This window comes from Ahaetulla prasina, chromosome 17 (genome assembly GCF_028640845.1).
Source record: "Ahaetulla prasina isolate Xishuangbanna chromosome 17, ASM2864084v1, whole genome shotgun sequence".
NCBI lineage: Eukaryota > Metazoa > Chordata > Lepidosauria > Squamata > Colubridae > Ahaetulla > Ahaetulla prasina.
The window spans coordinates 13,565,031-13,582,804 of NC_080555.1; the positions used below are offsets into that span (position 1 = coordinate 13,565,031).

The 17,774-nt window shown below is 51.3% G+C and overlaps 1 protein-coding gene across 2 annotated transcripts in view; it reads left to right on the forward strand.

Annotated features, from left to right (window-relative positions):
- IQGAP3 (IQ motif containing GTPase activating protein 3) overlaps positions 1 to 17,750 on the forward strand; it is a 36,386-nt gene extending 18,636 nt beyond the window's left edge. The window contains exons 21-38 of one of the 2 annotated variants that reach the window (XM_058160663.1): positions 25 to 96; positions 781 to 850; positions 1,149 to 1,357; positions 2,151 to 2,303; positions 2,896 to 3,059; positions 5,049 to 5,273; positions 5,722 to 5,862; positions 6,891 to 6,975; positions 8,470 to 8,702; positions 9,524 to 9,656; positions 10,235 to 10,337; positions 11,695 to 11,845; positions 13,965 to 14,052; positions 14,546 to 14,728; positions 15,204 to 15,370; positions 15,970 to 16,062; positions 16,331 to 16,439; positions 16,699 to 17,750. In XM_058160663.1, the coding sequence (XP_058016646.1) occupies positions 25 to 96; positions 781 to 850; positions 1,149 to 1,357; positions 2,151 to 2,303; positions 2,896 to 3,059; positions 5,049 to 5,273; positions 5,722 to 5,862; positions 6,891 to 6,975; positions 8,470 to 8,702; positions 9,524 to 9,656; positions 10,235 to 10,337; positions 11,695 to 11,845; positions 13,965 to 14,052; positions 14,546 to 14,728; positions 15,204 to 15,370; positions 15,970 to 16,062; positions 16,331 to 16,439; positions 16,699 to 16,812 (2,493 nt within the window). In that variant the 3' untranslated portion in view covers positions 16,813 to 17,750. The remainder of the gene's footprint in view (positions 1 to 24; positions 97 to 780; positions 851 to 1,148; positions 1,358 to 2,150; positions 2,304 to 2,895; positions 3,060 to 5,048; positions 5,274 to 5,721; positions 5,863 to 6,890; positions 6,976 to 8,469; positions 8,703 to 9,523; positions 9,657 to 10,234; positions 10,338 to 11,694; positions 11,846 to 13,964; positions 14,053 to 14,545; positions 14,729 to 15,203; positions 15,371 to 15,969; positions 16,063 to 16,330; positions 16,440 to 16,698) is intronic. The other variant, XM_058160662.1, reaches the window with a different exon arrangement.
- Positions 17,751 to 17,774: the final 24 nt, after the last annotated feature.

Consider the following 17,774-nt stretch of genomic DNA (forward strand, 5'->3'; position numbering starts at 1 on the left):
TTTGCTTTCCTTCTGCTGTGCCAGATTCAGTCCTGGGTTCGGATGTGGCTTGCCCGAAAACGGTACCTGGAACGCCTGCGCTACTTCAGGAAGAACGTGAGTGTTTCTGTCCCGACTGTTATGAAGTTGCTTTGTTGTGGGGCTCTTCCATAGGGGGCCCTAGAAGAGACCAGCCAGATGCCTCCAGTGAGCCCTTTTGCAGGCCTTTCCGCCCTTGGGCTGCTCTTGAATGGGGAGGCTCCATTCTGAGTGCTGCTTCCCCAATGAATGTGTCTCTAAATAAAGTGCCTTTTGTTATCACTCATCTTCCCCAACCTCTGCGCTCCAGATGTGCAGGGATGCCACTCATGTTAGGGGAAAAGAAATGGATGTCAACGTTTTAGCAAGCAGACTTTTATAGCCAGCTTTTTGTGATCAACATGATTCAAGTGATCAGTTTTTTGACTGCTCTCTGTTCCACGGGATTCTTCTCTCTGTGGGTGACTCTGCCACTTCTTGGAGGTCTTGAGAATGGCGGAAAATTGCTGTGACCATTTTTATTCCCTGTTCCTGGGCTGATAATTCTTGTAAAGCCAGGCTGGTGAATTCTGGGAGTTGTACTCTTCGCCCATCTGGACAGCTGTCTTATGAAAAATCACTAAATTAACCCAACCAGGTTCACACCAAACTAAGTTGTGAGTGAATTGCTCTGCTTCCCTGCCTCATTGTGCTTCTGTGAGCTGGTAAAGGTGCCCCGGCCAGGCTCAGAGCAGGCGGCCCCTTGTCCTGCATCTTTGACAGGTTGCAGCTGTGGTTAAGATCCAGGCCTTCGTTCGAGCCAACAAGGCAAGAGAGGATTACAGGATGCTAGGTGAGTGACCGGGTCTTTGCTTAGGGTGGGGGGGAGGGGGGGCTGTGCTCCTCTTTCTCAAAGTTGGTGGGAATTGTTGCTCCCACTTCTGCCCACTTCAAGATGGGTATGTGAGCACCAACGAAATGCCAGATCTGTGGGTCCAGCTGGGTCTGGATAGCTCCGGAGGGTCTTCTGCAGGGCAGTTAATCGTGGGTCAATGCGGAGCCCTCCACTGCCCTGAAGAGGGGAAAGGTTCTGGGGGGCTCCTGATGGGCAGTGAGGGTGATGGCTGGTTCTGCGCTCTCTCCGCTGCCAGTGCACAGCAGGGACCCCCCGCTCAGCGTCATCCGGCGTTTCGCCCACCTGCTGGAGCAGAGCCAACGCGACTACCAGGAGGAGACGGAGCTTCTGGGACTCCAGGAGAAGCTGGTCAGGGGAATCCGCTCAAACCAGCAGCTGGAGAGCGACCTCAACCTCATGGACATCAACATTGGATTGCTGGTCAAGAACAGGATCACCCTGCAGGTGAGGAGGGGACGGACGAGAGATCTGCTTGTAGCTGGGGAGGGCGGCTCTCTGGGCGTCCTCAGAGCCATTGGAAGCTGCTCGGCTTCTACGCAGGAGTTCCAGCAGACCCATAAAGGCAGGAGAAGGGATTCAGGGGCCTGGCTTTCTTTGTGTGGAAACTGGTCTTTCCCCAGTTTTGGAGGAAAGTTGCCGCTTTATCAAATAAAAAATCATGCAGTAGCAATAAGTAAATATTTCGCAGGAATTAACCTGAAGATAGAGACTTTAGCCTCCGAAGGAAGAGGAGACCAGCACTTAATCCTTCTCCTAGACCAGATTTTTCTAACCATGTGGCCACTTTCAGATATGTGGACTTCAACTCCCAGAATTCCATGGCCAGCCATGCAGAGTTCTGGGAGTTGAAGTTCGCACGTCTTAAAATAGCCAAGTTTGAATAATCCTCTCCTTGACCTTTCCAGCCAAAGGCAAAAGTGGCCCTTACTGAACAGCAGAGCAAATGAGCTCCCTGGCCAGATGGTCACTCACATTCCTTGGGTAGTGACTGATGTTCTTCTTGCCAGCATCACCTCTGCCTGCCTCTCTTGCCATGGGATGTGTGTGTGTGTGTGTGTGTGTGTGTGTGTGGAAATGGGGCCTCTTGTGTCCTCCCTGCTGCACCCTCCCTGAGCCCCCATTCTGGGACAGCCTGTTTCCTGCCTTATGGATCTGACGGGTGGCCTCAGACAGGCTCCCTCCTGAGTGGGGAAGAGAGCTGGAGGTAGTACCATTGTCCGGCTTCTCCCCGTGGCAGGAGGTGGTGTCGCATTGCAAGAAGTTAACCAAGAAGAACAAGGAGGAGCTCTCGAACAGGATGGACGGGAGCAAGGAGAACGGGCTGAAGGCGCTCAGCAAGGAGAAGCGGAAGGTGCTGGAGGCCTATCAGCACCTCTTCTACCACCTGCAGGTGGGTGGCACCTTTCGGTCTTGGACTAACACACCTTGTGGAAAGGCAAAGCTTTTGTGAGCTGCGGCTCGCTTCACTTGGTGAGGAGCTTCTCGGTTGGGGCCACTACTGAGTCAGGCAACATCAGGCAACATCTGCTTTATGATGGGCGTGTGACCATCGCTACAGTTGGTACCCCTCGCCCGTCACTTGGGCAGCATCTCTTTTTTTAAAACATATATTAGCAAAGCCATGAAGAGAAAAGGAATAAAGAAATGCATAGGTTGTGTAAAATTGAACAAGAATCCTCAAAAGTAACATTAGATCGAAGAGGCAATCTTGAGATGATTAACCTTTGTTTTATTAAGAATGAAGTCTTACGATCAATGTAAATTGTTCTTGATCAAATTACAACTGAGCTTGGACGAATGTACCAGCAAGGGTTGTGGTTTCTGCCCTGGGAACCTGGTTCTCTGCTCTGCCTGATCTTCCGGGTGGTTCCGCGGTCGATAGCTGCCCTTACCCAGGGTGGGCGGATATGGCGCCCAGTCCAGGAAAGCCGTTGGCGCATCGATAGCCCTTGACTGCCGTTTCCCTCCCTCCCTCCTTCCAGACTCAGCCAGTGTGTCTGGCCAGGCTGCTCATGCAGATGCCGCCCAACAAGTCCACCAAGTTCATGGAGTCGGTGGTCTTCAGCCTCTACAATTACGCCTCCAGCCCCAGAGAGGCTTACCTCCTGCTCCAGCTCTTCCAGCGTGCCCTGCAGGAGGAGATCACGTAAGTCCTGGGCTCTCCCTCCCTGCTATTCCCCCACAAGAACAGCCAGGCCCCCTTGATGGCTCTTGACAGTTTAGGGCGCTGAATGGCATTTGGTGGAAGACATTTTCACTGAATCGTTATGCACCAGACAAAGGGTAGCAGACCAGGCAGCCATTTGTCAGGCTTGCTTCACCTTCTCCTGCAGACCTGATGAGGAGAAGCAGCCGTGGTTGATGAAGGGAAGGAAGAGCCGTGTCCTCTTGCCACCCAGCTTGGCCAAGGAGAAGCTGGGAGCTCTGGGCTCCTCATCCCTTTCCTGGCACTTATCCGCTATGGATTTATGCAACTTATCTGCTGTTGTAGAGGCTTCTAACTTAGTGTCATGTCCCACCCCCCACTCCGACGAACGAGTCAAGGAAGTCCGTAACAAACTTGGCAACGAAGCCTCTGCAGCTTCCCAAGTTCCTTCCAGGTTTATCAGGGCAGGCAGGAGTCCAAGTTGTGACTTCAGCGATAGGGTCCGATATCAGCAAACTAGAGAAGACTTTGCTTGACTCAAGGTTGGAATGCCAAAAGCAGGTCCTTTAAATAGGCTGTGGAGTGTGGCTCCATGACTCAGCATTTATCCAGGCCTGCCCCACCCTTCCTTCTGCTGGCGTCGCCTCTCAGATCTCCAGAAACGAGGGTCCTCCTACCCTGAATTGTCTTCAGCTGGATCTGCTGTCAGCGTCTGGGAAAGGGAGGGGTCAGAGGGAGTAGGCCCGGGTAATTCCACCACCTGTCTGGCTTCCTGCTCTGAAGGCTGAGCCAAAGGAACACATTCTGTATGAGTGAGGTTTATTGGGCTTCTCTTTTCACTCCTTGAATCCTCTCCGAGCATGGGGCCAGGGCCGGGGGCTGGAGTCATGACAGGCCGTTCATCTTCATTATCAGACTCGGAGTCTGATAAAAGGCCCAGCTGGAGACGGGAGGGGCCCAGCTGAGGAGAGGAGGGAGGACAAGTCACAACACTTAGTCTGTTCTTTTTTTAAATATGATTTTGTTTATGGCTGCTGAGGTTTACTGTTTTCAGGGCCCAGCGCTGAATATACCAGGCTGGCATGCAGGTAGTCCTCAACCTACAATTATTTGTTTAGCAACCATCCAAAGTAACAACAGCACTGAAAAATGTGACAACTGGTCCTCGCACTTATAACCATCACGGCATCCATACAATCACATGATTACAATTCAGGTGCTTGGCAACCAGCGCATGTGTACAATGGTTGCAGCATCCTGGGGTGGGTCACACGATCCTTGTTAATGACCTTTCCAGCTGGAATCCAGCCAGCAAAGTCCAAGGGGAAGCTGAATTTATTGTGTCTCCTTGCACATGCCGGGATGTTATTCTGAACCACAGAAGGGGCCGCCTGTTGTGACCCAAACCCAAGTAGATAGTAATAAACTTAGTCCATGGAAAAACAAACTTTATTCGAACAGCTGGGAATTACTTCATTCCCAGCGTTGTTCATCTCAAAGTAAAACAAATTGCTCCCAACACAAATTCCTCAGTTATCTCACAAACCTTAGTCCAATTAGGCAAACTGCCAAAGGCCCTTCCTGGCAAACGTCCAGAAGACACAAAAAACAAAGACATAGACAAAGCAGAAGACGCAGCTACAACGATGTTTTCCAGCAAAGCTGAAACACCGGTGCTGGTCTGTTTTAAGCCTTATGGGGGGGCCAATCATCTCTTGGCCCTACTCCTGAGTCGTCCTGTCTGCTTGAGCTGCTCTTGTCTTCCGGCAGCTCTTCTCATGCGTGCATTAGGAACAGGCTCCTTCTGTTCCTCTGCCTCACTATTATCAGCCTCTGGAGGCTCCGGAGTCCACACCTCACTCCCCGATGGACCTGGCCCCACCTCAGCCTCATCGCTGTCTGACTCTGTTGCCAGCTCCATAGGCCGCTGTCTGACCACAACATGGCCCTCCTGCCAGATCTGAGGTGCTGCCTCTGTCTTCCTCCCAGATCCAGAGTGACTCGGCTGCAGGAGATCCTCACGGGGAATCCCACTGTGATCCGCATGGTGGTGAGCTTCTACCGCAACGCCCGCGGGCAGAATGCTCTGCGCCAGATCCTGGCAGAGCCTGTGCAGGAAGTTCTGCAGAACAGCAGCCTGAGCATTCGCACCAGCCCCGTGGAGATCTACAGGGGGTGGATCAACGAGATGGAGTCCCAGAGCGGACAGAAGAGGTGGGTGGCCAGAATGGGCATTTCTCCACTCTGCTTGGCTCTCTTCAGACTGGGATGGGGGGTGGGAATCTCACGGCTTGAGCCTATGGAACCCATGGAGACCACAGGGGGGCTGGAGCAACAAGAACACACACACACACACACACAAATTATGAGATCTGATTTTTTTGTAATAAAAAGCAAAGAAGTGAGCAGGGCTGAGGGTGCTTCTGTCTCCCTGCATGAGTCTTGGGGAAGACCCCAAGGCCAGTTTATGGAATGGAATGGAGAGAAAGTCTGGGAGGGAGGGAGGGAGGGAGGGAGGAAAAAAAGAGAAACGTGGCCGTGACAGGTACCCACAATTTGTCTTCTGCATGGCAAAATAACACTGACCCCCAATTGTGGGAGGTAGAAACGGCAAACATGATGAAACTCTGTTGTCTTTAGTTGCTGTTTTCTCTCTCCCCAGCAATCTGCCGTACAACGTTACCCCACAACAAGCCCTCTGTCACCCAGAGGTTCAGAGGCGACTGGACGTCTCCCTTGGCCATCTCCTCGTGCTGGCAGACAAGTTTCTCTCGGCCATCCTCTCGTCAGTGGACAAGATCCCGTACGGATTTAGTGCCACGACTCTTTCAATCTGCTGCCATCCTTCTCACACTGCGGTTGGCACCTGGCTTCCAACCTGCCCCCTCCATCAAGAAGTAAAATTGCTGGTCTTAGGAAATGGCCACAAGGTCATGCGATTTCAGGCCTTTACAATGAAATCCTGCTGGAGTGGGCAGCACTGTCTTAGCTCTTGTGAAGCTTCAGGCGGGGGCATCTGCTGGGCTGGCAGACGAAAAGACTGAGATTTTAGGCAACATGGCAAAAGATGCCCCTGTTCCACGCAGCCACGCAGCTCCTGCAATGCTACTGGCCCTGGGTTTAAGCAACGACTCTGCAAGGCATTGCGCTAAAACATAAAATCAATATCCAGGAGAGTCTCATCCCCACATAGCGGTTCCTGGGATGTCTTTGTATATGCTTCCTCCAAAGAGGGAAGACACTTCGATTTGCAACTTAACTTTGCAACAACCCTGTGGGGTGACTGAGTCAAGGAAAGAGAGAAAAGGCAAAATTATGGCTAGATGGGACCCCTGCACAGCCCCCTTCCTCATCAGCATCCTTATAAAATCTTATGGTTTAATCTGTTATCTCTTATATTGTACAGATATTTATGCTGGTGCTTTATTGAAACTAAATTTGTATATCAGCGATTGATGACTCCATAGATGCCATCAGATAGATAGATAGATAAAATAGATTAGATGATAGATAGATAGATAGATAGATAGATAGATAGATAGATAGATAGATAGATAGATAGATAGATAGATAGATAGAATCAGCACCCTTCTGGAGAGGGACAGTTTTCTACCCATCAGATTAATGTTCATCAAAACCTTCCATCGAATTGCTCCTGGCTGGAGGGGGGGGAATCACTGATGGAGCCCATTTTGACCATGCAGGGTGCCCATTTCCTCCACTATTTTTTCTTGGTGTATACGGGAGCTTTGGTGGGGAGGAGGGGAGGGGGGAGGGGAGGAGGAGTCTACTTGCTGGCTACCCAGAAATTAAATCTGGCTTTCCTTTCAGGTATGGGATGCGCTACGTGGCCAAAGTCTTGAAAGCAACCTTGACTGAGAAGTTTCCAGATGCCTCCAAGGAAGAGATCTACAAGGTCTGGGGCAGGGGGGGGGGAGTGAGGGGGGGGCAGGGCACAAAAGCAGAACTGGCGACTGGCCCTCCCTGTTAGGGTCTGCTCTTTTCCCTCCATTTAAGGTTATATTGGCTGCCGAGTTTCTCAGTCAACATTAGAACATTGACATCACATTGGGATGAGCCACAGCGGAGGTCTTCACATCAGAAGTGAAATGCTGCCAGTTCAATCCGGTTCGCCCGAATCAGTAGTAAAAAATGTAAAAAAAAAAAAAGTTCCGACAATCAGGTGAGCGACGCCCGATCGTTGGAACTTTTTTTTTTTTTACTTTTTAAGCATTTTTTTACTACCAGATCTCTGGAACCGGTAGTTAAAAATGCTTTAAAAGGTTAAAAAAAAAAGTTCCGATGATCGCGCGCCACTCAGCTGATCATCAGAACTTTTTTTTTATGCATTTTTTTTACTCTGGAACCGGTAGTAAAAATGCTTTTAAAAAGTAAAAATTAAAAAAAAAGACTGACGATCACAGCTGTGACGCACGATCGTCAGAGCCCCTATTTTACCTTTTAAAAGCATTTTTAACAACCTGTTCACCCGAATAGGTTGTAAAAAAATGCTTTTAAAAGAAAAAGAAAAGATCACGTACCACAGCTGATCACACACCCCCTGCACGCGCTATTCTACTTACCCGATGCCTCCTTTTGGCGCACACTGCATGTGCCCACCTCGCAGTTGATGTGTGCTGCGCATATCTGCGCACAGCACGCATTTGGCACACAATGCACATGCGCAGCCAGCGAACCAGTTCAGATTTCACCACTGCGCCACACCCCCGTCTGTGGGCCAGCACCAGGCCAGAAACCGGTCAGCTCAGACAAATGAAGCCACACGGGATGCATGCGAAACCACACGCCCCTCCGATCCATGGAAAAACCTCCCCACAGAACCGGTCCCTGGTGCCCTGAAGGTTGGAGGCCACTGGGCTACAGGACAGGGATTCCTGGCTGTTTCCGGCTGTCCTTGGTCTCCGAAAAGATTATTTTTGAAAAAATGAAAGCTAGCACGAAGGTCACGCCACCCTCTCAATTTGATTGGCCTTCAAAACTAACTTTAACCTGGCGAGTCCTCACATGGGAACCCCCAGGGACAGTCCAGAGGATGTTAGTCCAGGAGCTGTGATTCAACCTTCAGACATCCCATTCTGCGCTCTATGGCTGCCAAGAGAAGCCTCTCTTGAGTTACAGGGAGTTGCCTTTAGAGGCTCACTTAAGGAAAATGGCCGTGGCCCCTTTGTCCCTGGCCAGCCCCATCACAGCAGCTTACAAGAGTGCCAGTATTTTGACTCCATGTTCTCCAAGTTCCTAAGTCCTGGGAATGGGTGGGTCTACTCAAGGAATGGGTGGGTCAGCAGAAGACTCGTCTGCGCACTTCCTCCCTCCCCCAAGGCCAGAAATGATGGGCTGCCCATGTACCAGCCTTGCTTCTTGGAGTTAGACCTGCTCCCTCCCGTCTTAGGTGGTTGGCAACCTGCTCTACTATCGCTTCATGAACCCGGCGGTGGTGGCACCAGACGGCTTTGATGTTGTGGACTTCTCTGCTGGAGCACCCCTGCACCCCGACCAGAGGCGCAATTTGGCCTCAGTGGCCAAGATCCTGCAGCACGCAGCTGCCAACCAGCTTTTTGAGGGAGAAAACAGCCACTTGAACGTGATAAATCAGTACCTGGAAGAAACGCACGAGAAATTCAGGTTGGTCAGGAGATGAAACGTCCGTCTGTTGTCCACTGTTATCCTCAGGTCTTTCCTTTCCTAACCCTGAAGGAGGAGCAAGATGAGGTTCCTCACCCCTCTGAGTGCAATGGGAACGCTGCCCCATTCGCAGCTCTTGGGTGTCTGGGTTGGCATTCCTGACCTGTTAACTGGGAGTCACCCCCAATGCCCACGTTATGCGGGCAGCGTAAAATCTACTCCCTCTGCTTAGCCTGTGGCTCCCCTGAGCTTTTGGCCAAAGGAAAAAGTGCGGCTGGAAGGGTGAAGTCTTTCTGTCTGCTCAAAATGACTTCAGGCTCATCCTGAAGAGTTCCTTGGAGAGGCAGTCATCAAATTCAAATAAATAAATGAGATATTTGAAGGTATGATAGAGAGCATTCCTCTCCCCCCAAATATCTTGGCCTTGGCTGTTTGGGAGGGAGGGAAGGGGCCCACCATGTCTAATCTAGTGAAAAGAAGGACTACATGATAGCAGTCTTCCAACATCTGAGGGGCTGCCACAAAGAAGAGGGAGTCAAGCTATTCTCCAAAGCACCAGAAGGATGGAAACTAATCAAGAAGAAACAACCTGGAATTAGGGAGAAATTTCCTGACAGTGAGGACAATTAAACCAGTGGAACGGCTTGCCTCCAGAAATTGTGGGTGCTCCATTACTGGGGGTTTTTAAGAAGAGATTGGACAGCCATTTGGACTGGAATAGTCTAGGGTCTCCTGCTTGAGCAGGGGGTTGGACTAGAAGACCTCCAAAGTCCCTTCCACTCCCATGATTCCATGTTCTTTTTCCCTTCTGTCTCTTCCAGAGCATTCATCAACGCGGCCTGTTTGGTCCCTGAACCGGAAGAGAGATTTAAGTTGGACAAATATTCTGAGCTGGTGGCCATCACCAAACCAGTGATCTACATAACGGTTGGGGAGCTGGTCAACACTCACAAGGTGCAGACCTCAAATGTCACGGTGGGGGGTGAGAATGATTTAAGGGGAGAGAAATAATTGCTTTTGTGCATAGGCCAAACCAGTCTTTGGCTTGCTCGTTTGTGATTTTGTGTGTTTGCAAGCCAGGCTTTCTGGCTTGACATGTGAAAATCCAACCATCTGTGGCTTTTTAAAAATAAGCCCATACTTTTTATAGACCTGAACCCTGAACCCACGTTTTCCCCCTAGTTCCTCCTTGGTTCTATCTTTTTTCCACAAAGCCGTTTGGTTTATGTCAGGGTGTCCAGCCGTGGCCACTTTAAGACTTGTGGACCAACAGGCTGGCTGGGGAATTCTGGGTGTTGAAGTCTTAAAATGGTCAAGATTAGACACCCCTAGTTTAACTCTCTGTGGCTTTCTTGCTACTCAGATTCTTCATCTTTGTCGTCTTATTTCTGCTTATATTGATTCACAATTTTAAGATTGTATTTTGATTATCCAAATGATCTTTGTTTTTATACCATTTGAGGGGAAAGTGGAGTAAATAAGACATGGGGAATGTCCTTCTCTCTGCTTGTTCCTCTTTGCCAACGACACAGTTGCTGCTGGAGCACCAGCACTGCCTGGCTCCCGATCCCCAGGATGTTCTGCACAAACTTTTGCAAGACCTTGGAGAGGTGCCAACCGTTGCGTCGTTGATAGGTAAGCTGAGGGCACTCTTCAGATGGACAGTGTTCCTTCCCGGTCCTCTACTATGCCTGCCCAAAAGAAGAGGGCTCTGGTAGCATCTTTCCAATTTGCATGTTTTATAAAAGGCTGCAGCTCACAAGAACTTACAGTCCTAATAAAGGTTGCCAGTTGGAAAAGGTGCTGGCAGACTCTTCCTAATTTTGGCCCGCCAGAGTCTCCTGCCAGCACGTCTCCTCTTCCACAAAGTCTGGTTCTGCATTTCGTTCATTCAGCGTCATTCTAGTCATTTTATAATTCTAAAATTATAAAACAATTAAAAAACGTTAAAGCAGTAAATACATCCACAAAAATAAATAAATACAAATGGCAGCTGTAGTTTAATTTAATCAACTAACAGCAAAGCCAAGAAAATGGCCCTTTAACATTTATAATCCTAAACCAGGCTTTTCAAGAGAGTGCTGGGACCACCCAACTCCCAGTTTTGGGGGGCTGTATCTGAGGGGCATAGGCCCTGAGACCACCAGAGCCAGCTGGCGCAAAAGCAGGGCAGGGCTGGGACGGTTCAGGGACCCGCAGTTACTCTCAGGTTGAGCCGTTCTGGGTAAGAGTCTTCTCAGGACATTCAGTCTGGCAAACGTCGTGGAGACCCCGGCCAGCGAGACCTCTGACTGGCCCCCATTTGAGGCCACAGAACATTGCTTCACACTACAGGTTGCCCCATTGGCCAATTTTCCTCATTTGGTGCCCAAGCAAACTGCTTGAAACTGGCGTTGGCTCAGCCAGCCCTGGGCTGATTCCAGGACCGTCTTTCTGTTGGCTCTGCTGTTCTTTCCTTTTGGATTGTTCATCTGTCTTGGTAGTTCTCAAGTATTTCAACAACCAATCAAGGAATGAAGAATCAAGGAATCATGAAGAAAACCCCATTCCCACCAACACTGACAGGGCAAACCACTGTCTATAAAAAGAGAGCAAACCCCACCCCCGCTTCTAGCACCGATGATGCCATGAAAGATCCTTAAGAAAACTAATCTCAGAGAGCACCAAGGACTCGACAGCCCCTTTCCAGCTCTCCTTCCTCCTCTTCTCCACAAACCCTTCCCTCCTAGCACTGATGATGGGGAGGCACTGAAATGTCTTCAAGAAAATAACTAAGCTCAGAGCCCCGAGGACTTCACAATTCCGTCCTGAGCTAAAGACGTTCTCTTCTATCGCCCTTTCCTCACTCCCTGCCCTTCAGTTACTATGGCTGGGATCCCGTACTATAGACTCCCCCAGTCCATGCAAGCATCCACCCCAAGAGAGTGTTGGGCTTCTGGCTTGCTTTCTTCCTTCGCTCCTCTGAACCTCTTGGATGGCTGTCTTTTTGCAGGCCACAGCCTGGGGCAGGGGGCGAACGGGACCTGGGAGGACGCTTTGTCTCAGCTCTCCCGAACAGAACTCTCGCTCACGCTCAGCAGCAAATATGGAGGGCTCGAAGCCGAAGCTGAGGGGGAAGCAGGAGCCGGAGGCCTGTGGCTGAGGTGGGTGGCTGCATCCCCTTACAGGGGAAGGTGTTCGGGCCTGGCTCCCTCACCCTCAAACCTCGTGACTAGCAAATGGGTGACGATCAGGAGCACAGAGAGTCTCTCAGATACTCACCGACATGGGAAGCCAGTGGGAAGAGGAAAGTACAGAATTTTAGGTAGCCCTCGATTGGGACTGGAATTACCATCACTAAGTGATGTGAAGCATCATGTCACTGCATTCTTAGCAACGGCAGCCCCATGGCCATCATTAACATGATCACGGTTGTTAAGCAAGAACCTCTGTGCAACTTCCACCGGCTTCCCAAAAGTAGAGATCATTGGGGAAGCCAGAGGGAAGTGGCAAGTCCGAGGTTGCGTGCAAGCAAGTTTGAAGGGCAGGAAGCAGCTGCTGCCACGTGGGGAGGTTGCAGGGGCAGGTGGTGTGAGCACTGGGGGTGGGGGAGACATACCAGAACAGCCTGCAACCTTCTCTGCTGTTTTTCTCGTGGACTTTGCATGTGGTATGCCGGCAAGGAAGGTTGCAGGTGGCGATCCTATGTCCCTGGGGCGGGGGCGCAGCTGTCCTAGGGCAGTTGCCAAATGCCCGAATCCCAAACGTACAACCGGGCCGGGATAGCTCAGGCTGTTAAGAAGCCTGTTATTAGAACACAGTAGCCTGCAATTACTGCAGGTTCAAGCCCGGCCCAAGGTTTGACTCAGCCTTCCATCCTTTATAAGGTAGGTAAAATGAGGACCCAGATTGTTGGGGGGGCAATAAGTTGACTTTGTAAATATACAAATAGAATGAGACTATTGCCTTACACACTGTAAGCCGCCCTGAGTCTTCGGAGAAGGGCGGGATATAAATGTAAAAAAAAACCAAAAAAAACCACAGGGGTGATGGGAGAAACAGAACTGCTTCTAAGTACCCTTAGTTCAGCACCCTCATAACTTTGAACAGTCACTGAACAAGTGGCTGGTAAGTGAGGACTGCCTTGCATCTTGCTGAATCAGATGTTCACCAGTCTGTCTCCCTGCGGCAAAAGTGGGCTGCCAGGAGAATCCCTCCCCCCAAGCTTGCAGAGTCTATTCAGTTCAAATGGTCAGCAATGCTGAGATGATTTGCACCTTCCTAATCTCCGGGGGGGGGGGGTCTCCCATCCAAGCAATAAGCAGGACTGACCCAGCTCAGCTCTCATGTGGAGAAAGCCGAGGCAAGCAAGCTGAGATTCCTTCAACACCTCACACTCACACTCATTGTGCCCGATGCCTGTGGCTGTGCTTTGCATTGGGACGAAGACTCATTAGGAGAATCACAATGATGACCTGCCCAGAGAGCTGTTCTTAACCAAATGGTAGCTCGGAGCAGAATTCGGACATGCCTGTCGTGTCCCACTCCTCCGCTGACGGCCGGGTCAGGGAAATCCGAATCAGGCTTGCCTCTGCAGCTCTGCCCAAAGTCCTAGCAAAGTCCTCAGAGCAGGCAGGAGACCAGTAAGTGACTTCAGCAAGATAAGTTCGACTTTTGCCTGACTCAGAGACTGCCAGAAAGCAGATCCTTTATATAGGCCATGGGGTGTGGCTCCATGACTCAGCACTCATTAAGGCCTGCCTCTCCCTTCCTTCTGTTGCCTCCGCCTATCAAGTCTTCTGACGCGAGGGTCACTCCAATCTGCAGCTGTTGGTAATTGACCTTCCTCAGGCTCACATGCTGTGGGGGAGGGGGAGGGGGAGGGGTCTAGTTGCTCCGTTTGCCTGGGCATGGAGCCAGAGCTGGGGGCTGGAGATACTTGCTCTTCTTCAGCCTGTCTGGGCATGGAGCCAGGGCTGGGGCCGGGAGATGCCCCCTCCTCAGCCTGTCTGGGCATGGAGCCAGGGCTGGGGCCAGGAGGACATTCTTCAGCGTTCGGAAGCAGATAAGCAGACCCTGGCTGCGGTGAGAGCGGGCAAGACACAACAATTAATTCCAAGTAAATTTTCTAGAATCACAGCAAGAAAAGCTCAGGCGGTGGGACCTCCTCCAATCCTCCTGCCAGGCAGCGTCTCAGTGACCCTTTGAGCCGGCCTGTGAGGACTTCCTGCGCTCTGCCCATAGTGACTGGGGCCCTCTTGTCTTTCTCTTTTCGTGATGAAGCACCAAACAGATGCTGGTGGACGTGATCCAGTCCCAGCCCGGAGACTCCCTGCCTGAGATCCTGCACTCAAAGGCATCGGAAGCAGAGGTAGGTGGAGCGATGAGCAGGGGAACCGATGGCCCAGAAGGTGCGCGATGCTCTTCCTGGGTGCCTCCGGGCAGAGTCTGGATGGGTCTGCCCAGGGGCTTCACTCCAGATTCCCCCAGGTGAAGTGGGAGTGACTTGGAGGGCTTCTTCCCCTCCTGCGGCAGCTCTAAGCCGTGGGAGAAACACAGAACCATTGGGAGGATTTCTGGAACCGGAAGAGAAAAAAAAGTCCGTCTTCCTTCACATTTCCTGTAGTGGGGAATGGTCTTCTCCCTCCCCCTCAGGACAGCTGGACCCCACCACAGTTGGCCTTCAGGAGGCCAGTAAAAAATCAACTCCGAAGCTGGAATGACGAGAGCTGCTTGTCTGCAGAGAGACACAAACGTGATCTCCTGGTTGGGCATTAATGTTTGGGCTGTAGCTGAATTGGTGGCCCTCCACTTATAACCAGTCACTTAGCCACCAGTCAAAGCTGCAACCTCCTTTTCTGCAGGAGCGGCTCCACCGACAGCTCTTGCAGAGAAGGGCCACTGGCCACCCACAGGGCCGAGAGCGGGCACTGCATGGCCATCTTTCCCTGGCAGAGAAGAAGAAGAAAGTCCTCCAGAACCTGGAGCACCTGGCTTTGGTGGGCTGGACCGGCCAGCCCCGGGCCCTGCTCAGCGAGATTGCCCAGGTGACCCAGGCAGCGGAAAAGGTGCCCTGCGGGAGGAGGGTTGGCAGCATCTGGCCTCTTTCACTCTCTGGCCTACCTGGCGGGGCTGTTGTGCATCCTGGCTAACGGTTGCTGTAAAATGGAAGGAGTAAAATCGCAGGGAAGCCATCTGTTGGGAAGGGCCAGAGGGAGGCGCTTTTAGCTCAGGGGACTCCTCCACCGTGGCGCAGTTTTTAAGACCTTGAACTTCAACTCCCCGAATTCCTCAGCCAGCATAGCTGGGAGTTGGAAGTCCACAAAGTCGCCAAGGCGGAGGAGACCTGGCCTTATCCTTCTCTTGTGAAGTGGGAGAGCCTTCTGTCTTCAGCTGGGGATTCTGGGAGTTGCAGTCCACTCACGTTAAAGTTGCCAAGGTTGAGAACGGGGGTCCAGATGGGGGCCGGGGGCCAATTCAGAGCATTGCCTGGTGCATTGGGCCGGTCTCCACTTCCCGCAGGACATCTGCTCTCAGAGGCATCACCGGCAGTGCCGCAGGGGGCAGCTGACCAAGCTGCAGCAGACCCTGCGAGGCCTGGCCTCCAAGCGCCGCTTCTATCAGGAGCAGATGGAGTACTACCAGAAGTATCTCCGCACCTGCCTGGACAACCTGGCCGTTGCAGACAGGTATGGGGCCTGACCAGCTCTGGGATCAAGAGCACCTGGCAGCTGTGGCTGGGTCCAGATGAGGGGCAGGTATGGGGCACTTTGCCTCGGAGAGGAGGGGGCTGCCCTGGAGATGCCTGAAAGAAAGTGGGGAGGGGCTCCTAATCTCTTATGGTGCAGCTTCTCTTTTGACAAAGCGAGGTTCTGGCTGTGCTCCATGGCTTTGAGCCCTCCTTGGTAGGGAGGGTGTGACACCCCTTCCCCCCCACCTCACCTTTTGCAATTTTTCAGGGGAGCCACTAAAAAGAACATTGCAGATGTTCCCCCTCCCCCACCGGAAAGGCCTTCCAACACTGGCTCCATTTCCCTTCCCCCAGCAGAGCCCCCGCCCCGGCATTCCTTGACCGGTATCTGTGCCCAAGTCCACCATGGGAAGGCTGGCAGAGTCCGGTCGGAGCCCAGTGGGCCTCGGGAACCTCTTCTCCTTCCGTGCTGACCACACTGGGGCCCAGGCGGAAGGAAAGGCAATGTGGGGGCAAGGCAAGGCTTTGTGTCCATCCATGCCCCCTGCCTCCCCCCAAGCTCCCATATCCAGGCTGCTCCCTTTTCCTTCCCTTCAGGCCCAGCAAGAAACAGGCTGTGCTACATTACACAGCAGCCCGTCTGTTTGAGAAGGGGGTCCTGCTGGAGATTGAGGCCCTCCCGCCAAACCAGTAAGTTCCTCCCCCCAGCTCCTGCCGCCCCTCGTTCTTCCATATGGATCCCCCCTCTGGGCGTCCTCAGCCTCCCTGTGGGCAGCAGAGATTCTTCGGAGGGAGCAAAATGTCTGAAACCTCAGCTTGTGATCTCAGCCTGGCCAAACTTCTTTCTTATTCTGCGAGGAAAGCGGATCTCCTCCTTGTTGCTTTCATCCCCAATGACATTTTCTCAGTTTCAGGACTTTAATTCCTCCCCCTCTCCCTGTTTTTTTTTTTCTTCCAGACTTAGAAATGTCATTTTTGATATTATCCCTTCCCGAGAAGCTGGCAAGTTCCAGGTCAAAGCAAAATTTATGGGGGTCAATATGGAAAACTTTCAGCTTAATTATCAGGTAAGGGGGGGCAGCTGACGGGTTCCCTCCATGCAGTTTGATTATTTAATTATTTACCAGCTCCCCAATGGTGGCAGAGGTAGAGGACTACTGTACGCCCATCACTTGCGTAAATCACACCTGGGCCCTGTTAGCAATAGTTCATGTGGAGACATTCTGCTGCAGAAGGGTTGGAAGGAATCTCAGAGGTCTTGTAGTCTAACCCCCTGCTCAAGCAGGAGACCCTGTGCCATGCCAGAACCTCTTTCTCTCCTTTCAGGACCTCCTCCAGCTCCAGTATGAAGGAGTGGCGATCATGAAAATGTTTGACAGAGCCAAAATCAACGTCAACCTTCTAATCTTCCTTCTGAACAAGAAATTTTTTAAGAAATAATGTGCTTTGGGCAACAGCCGTGGATTATTGGAATCCACAACTTTCCTTGCTGGAAAGATGCCGAAGAAATATAGCAGTGCTTGCTTTACTCCAGTCCTGCTTCAAAGAAACCCAGAAGACCCCTCAGAGGGACCCTCAGGGCACCTGACTGGACCCCCACCTGGGCAGATCCTTGCATGGCAGAATGCTTCCTTGGCATATAATTCTCTTGCATGTAGAACACTAGACCAGTATATCAAGGATATGCTGCTTTTGTAAGTGCAAAGCATTTCACCCGCAGTCCAGCCCTCTTCAAACACAAACACACTCACACTCACAACGGTCGTTCAGCCCAGGTAGCCTAAAACCTCAGGGTCCAGGAAAATGTTGCAAGCCTGGAGACCCAATCTCTAGATTCAAATGTCTGCCTGTCCCAGTTGCTAGACTCTGAGGAGGCCAATGATCTCCCCCTGTGTCCCTTTGCCTTTTGGACCCCACGGGTTCCTGGTGCTGATCTCCTGGAGGGACAGTTTGTTCTCCCACCGATGGGGCAGCTGGCAAGAATCAGGCCCGGCAGCTGCCCGTTATTTTGAGAGGAGAGGCGGTGGTGTGCGTGCCTGAGAGAGCGGGGGTGGGGTGGGGGCTTTTTAACACTTGTCACTCCCAGTGAGAATCTACACAAAATCAAGTTGCCTCAAATGGAGAGTTTTAGAAATTCCGATTTGTGGATTACACTTCCGCCCAGTGCTAGTTTGAAACAGAAGCTGCAAAGTTGTCAAAGAGCTCAATTATTTTTATTATCAGCGTTTGGAAGGCTATTGAAAACTGAATTCATTGGATCTTCCCTGATAATTTAAGTATTCAATCAATAAGATAAGATAAAAAGTTTACACAGATTGTTAATATAATCAGACATTTTATTAAGATCTACAATAAACTATTATTCAATTTTTAAAATATGATTACTGAATGTTATCTGCTAG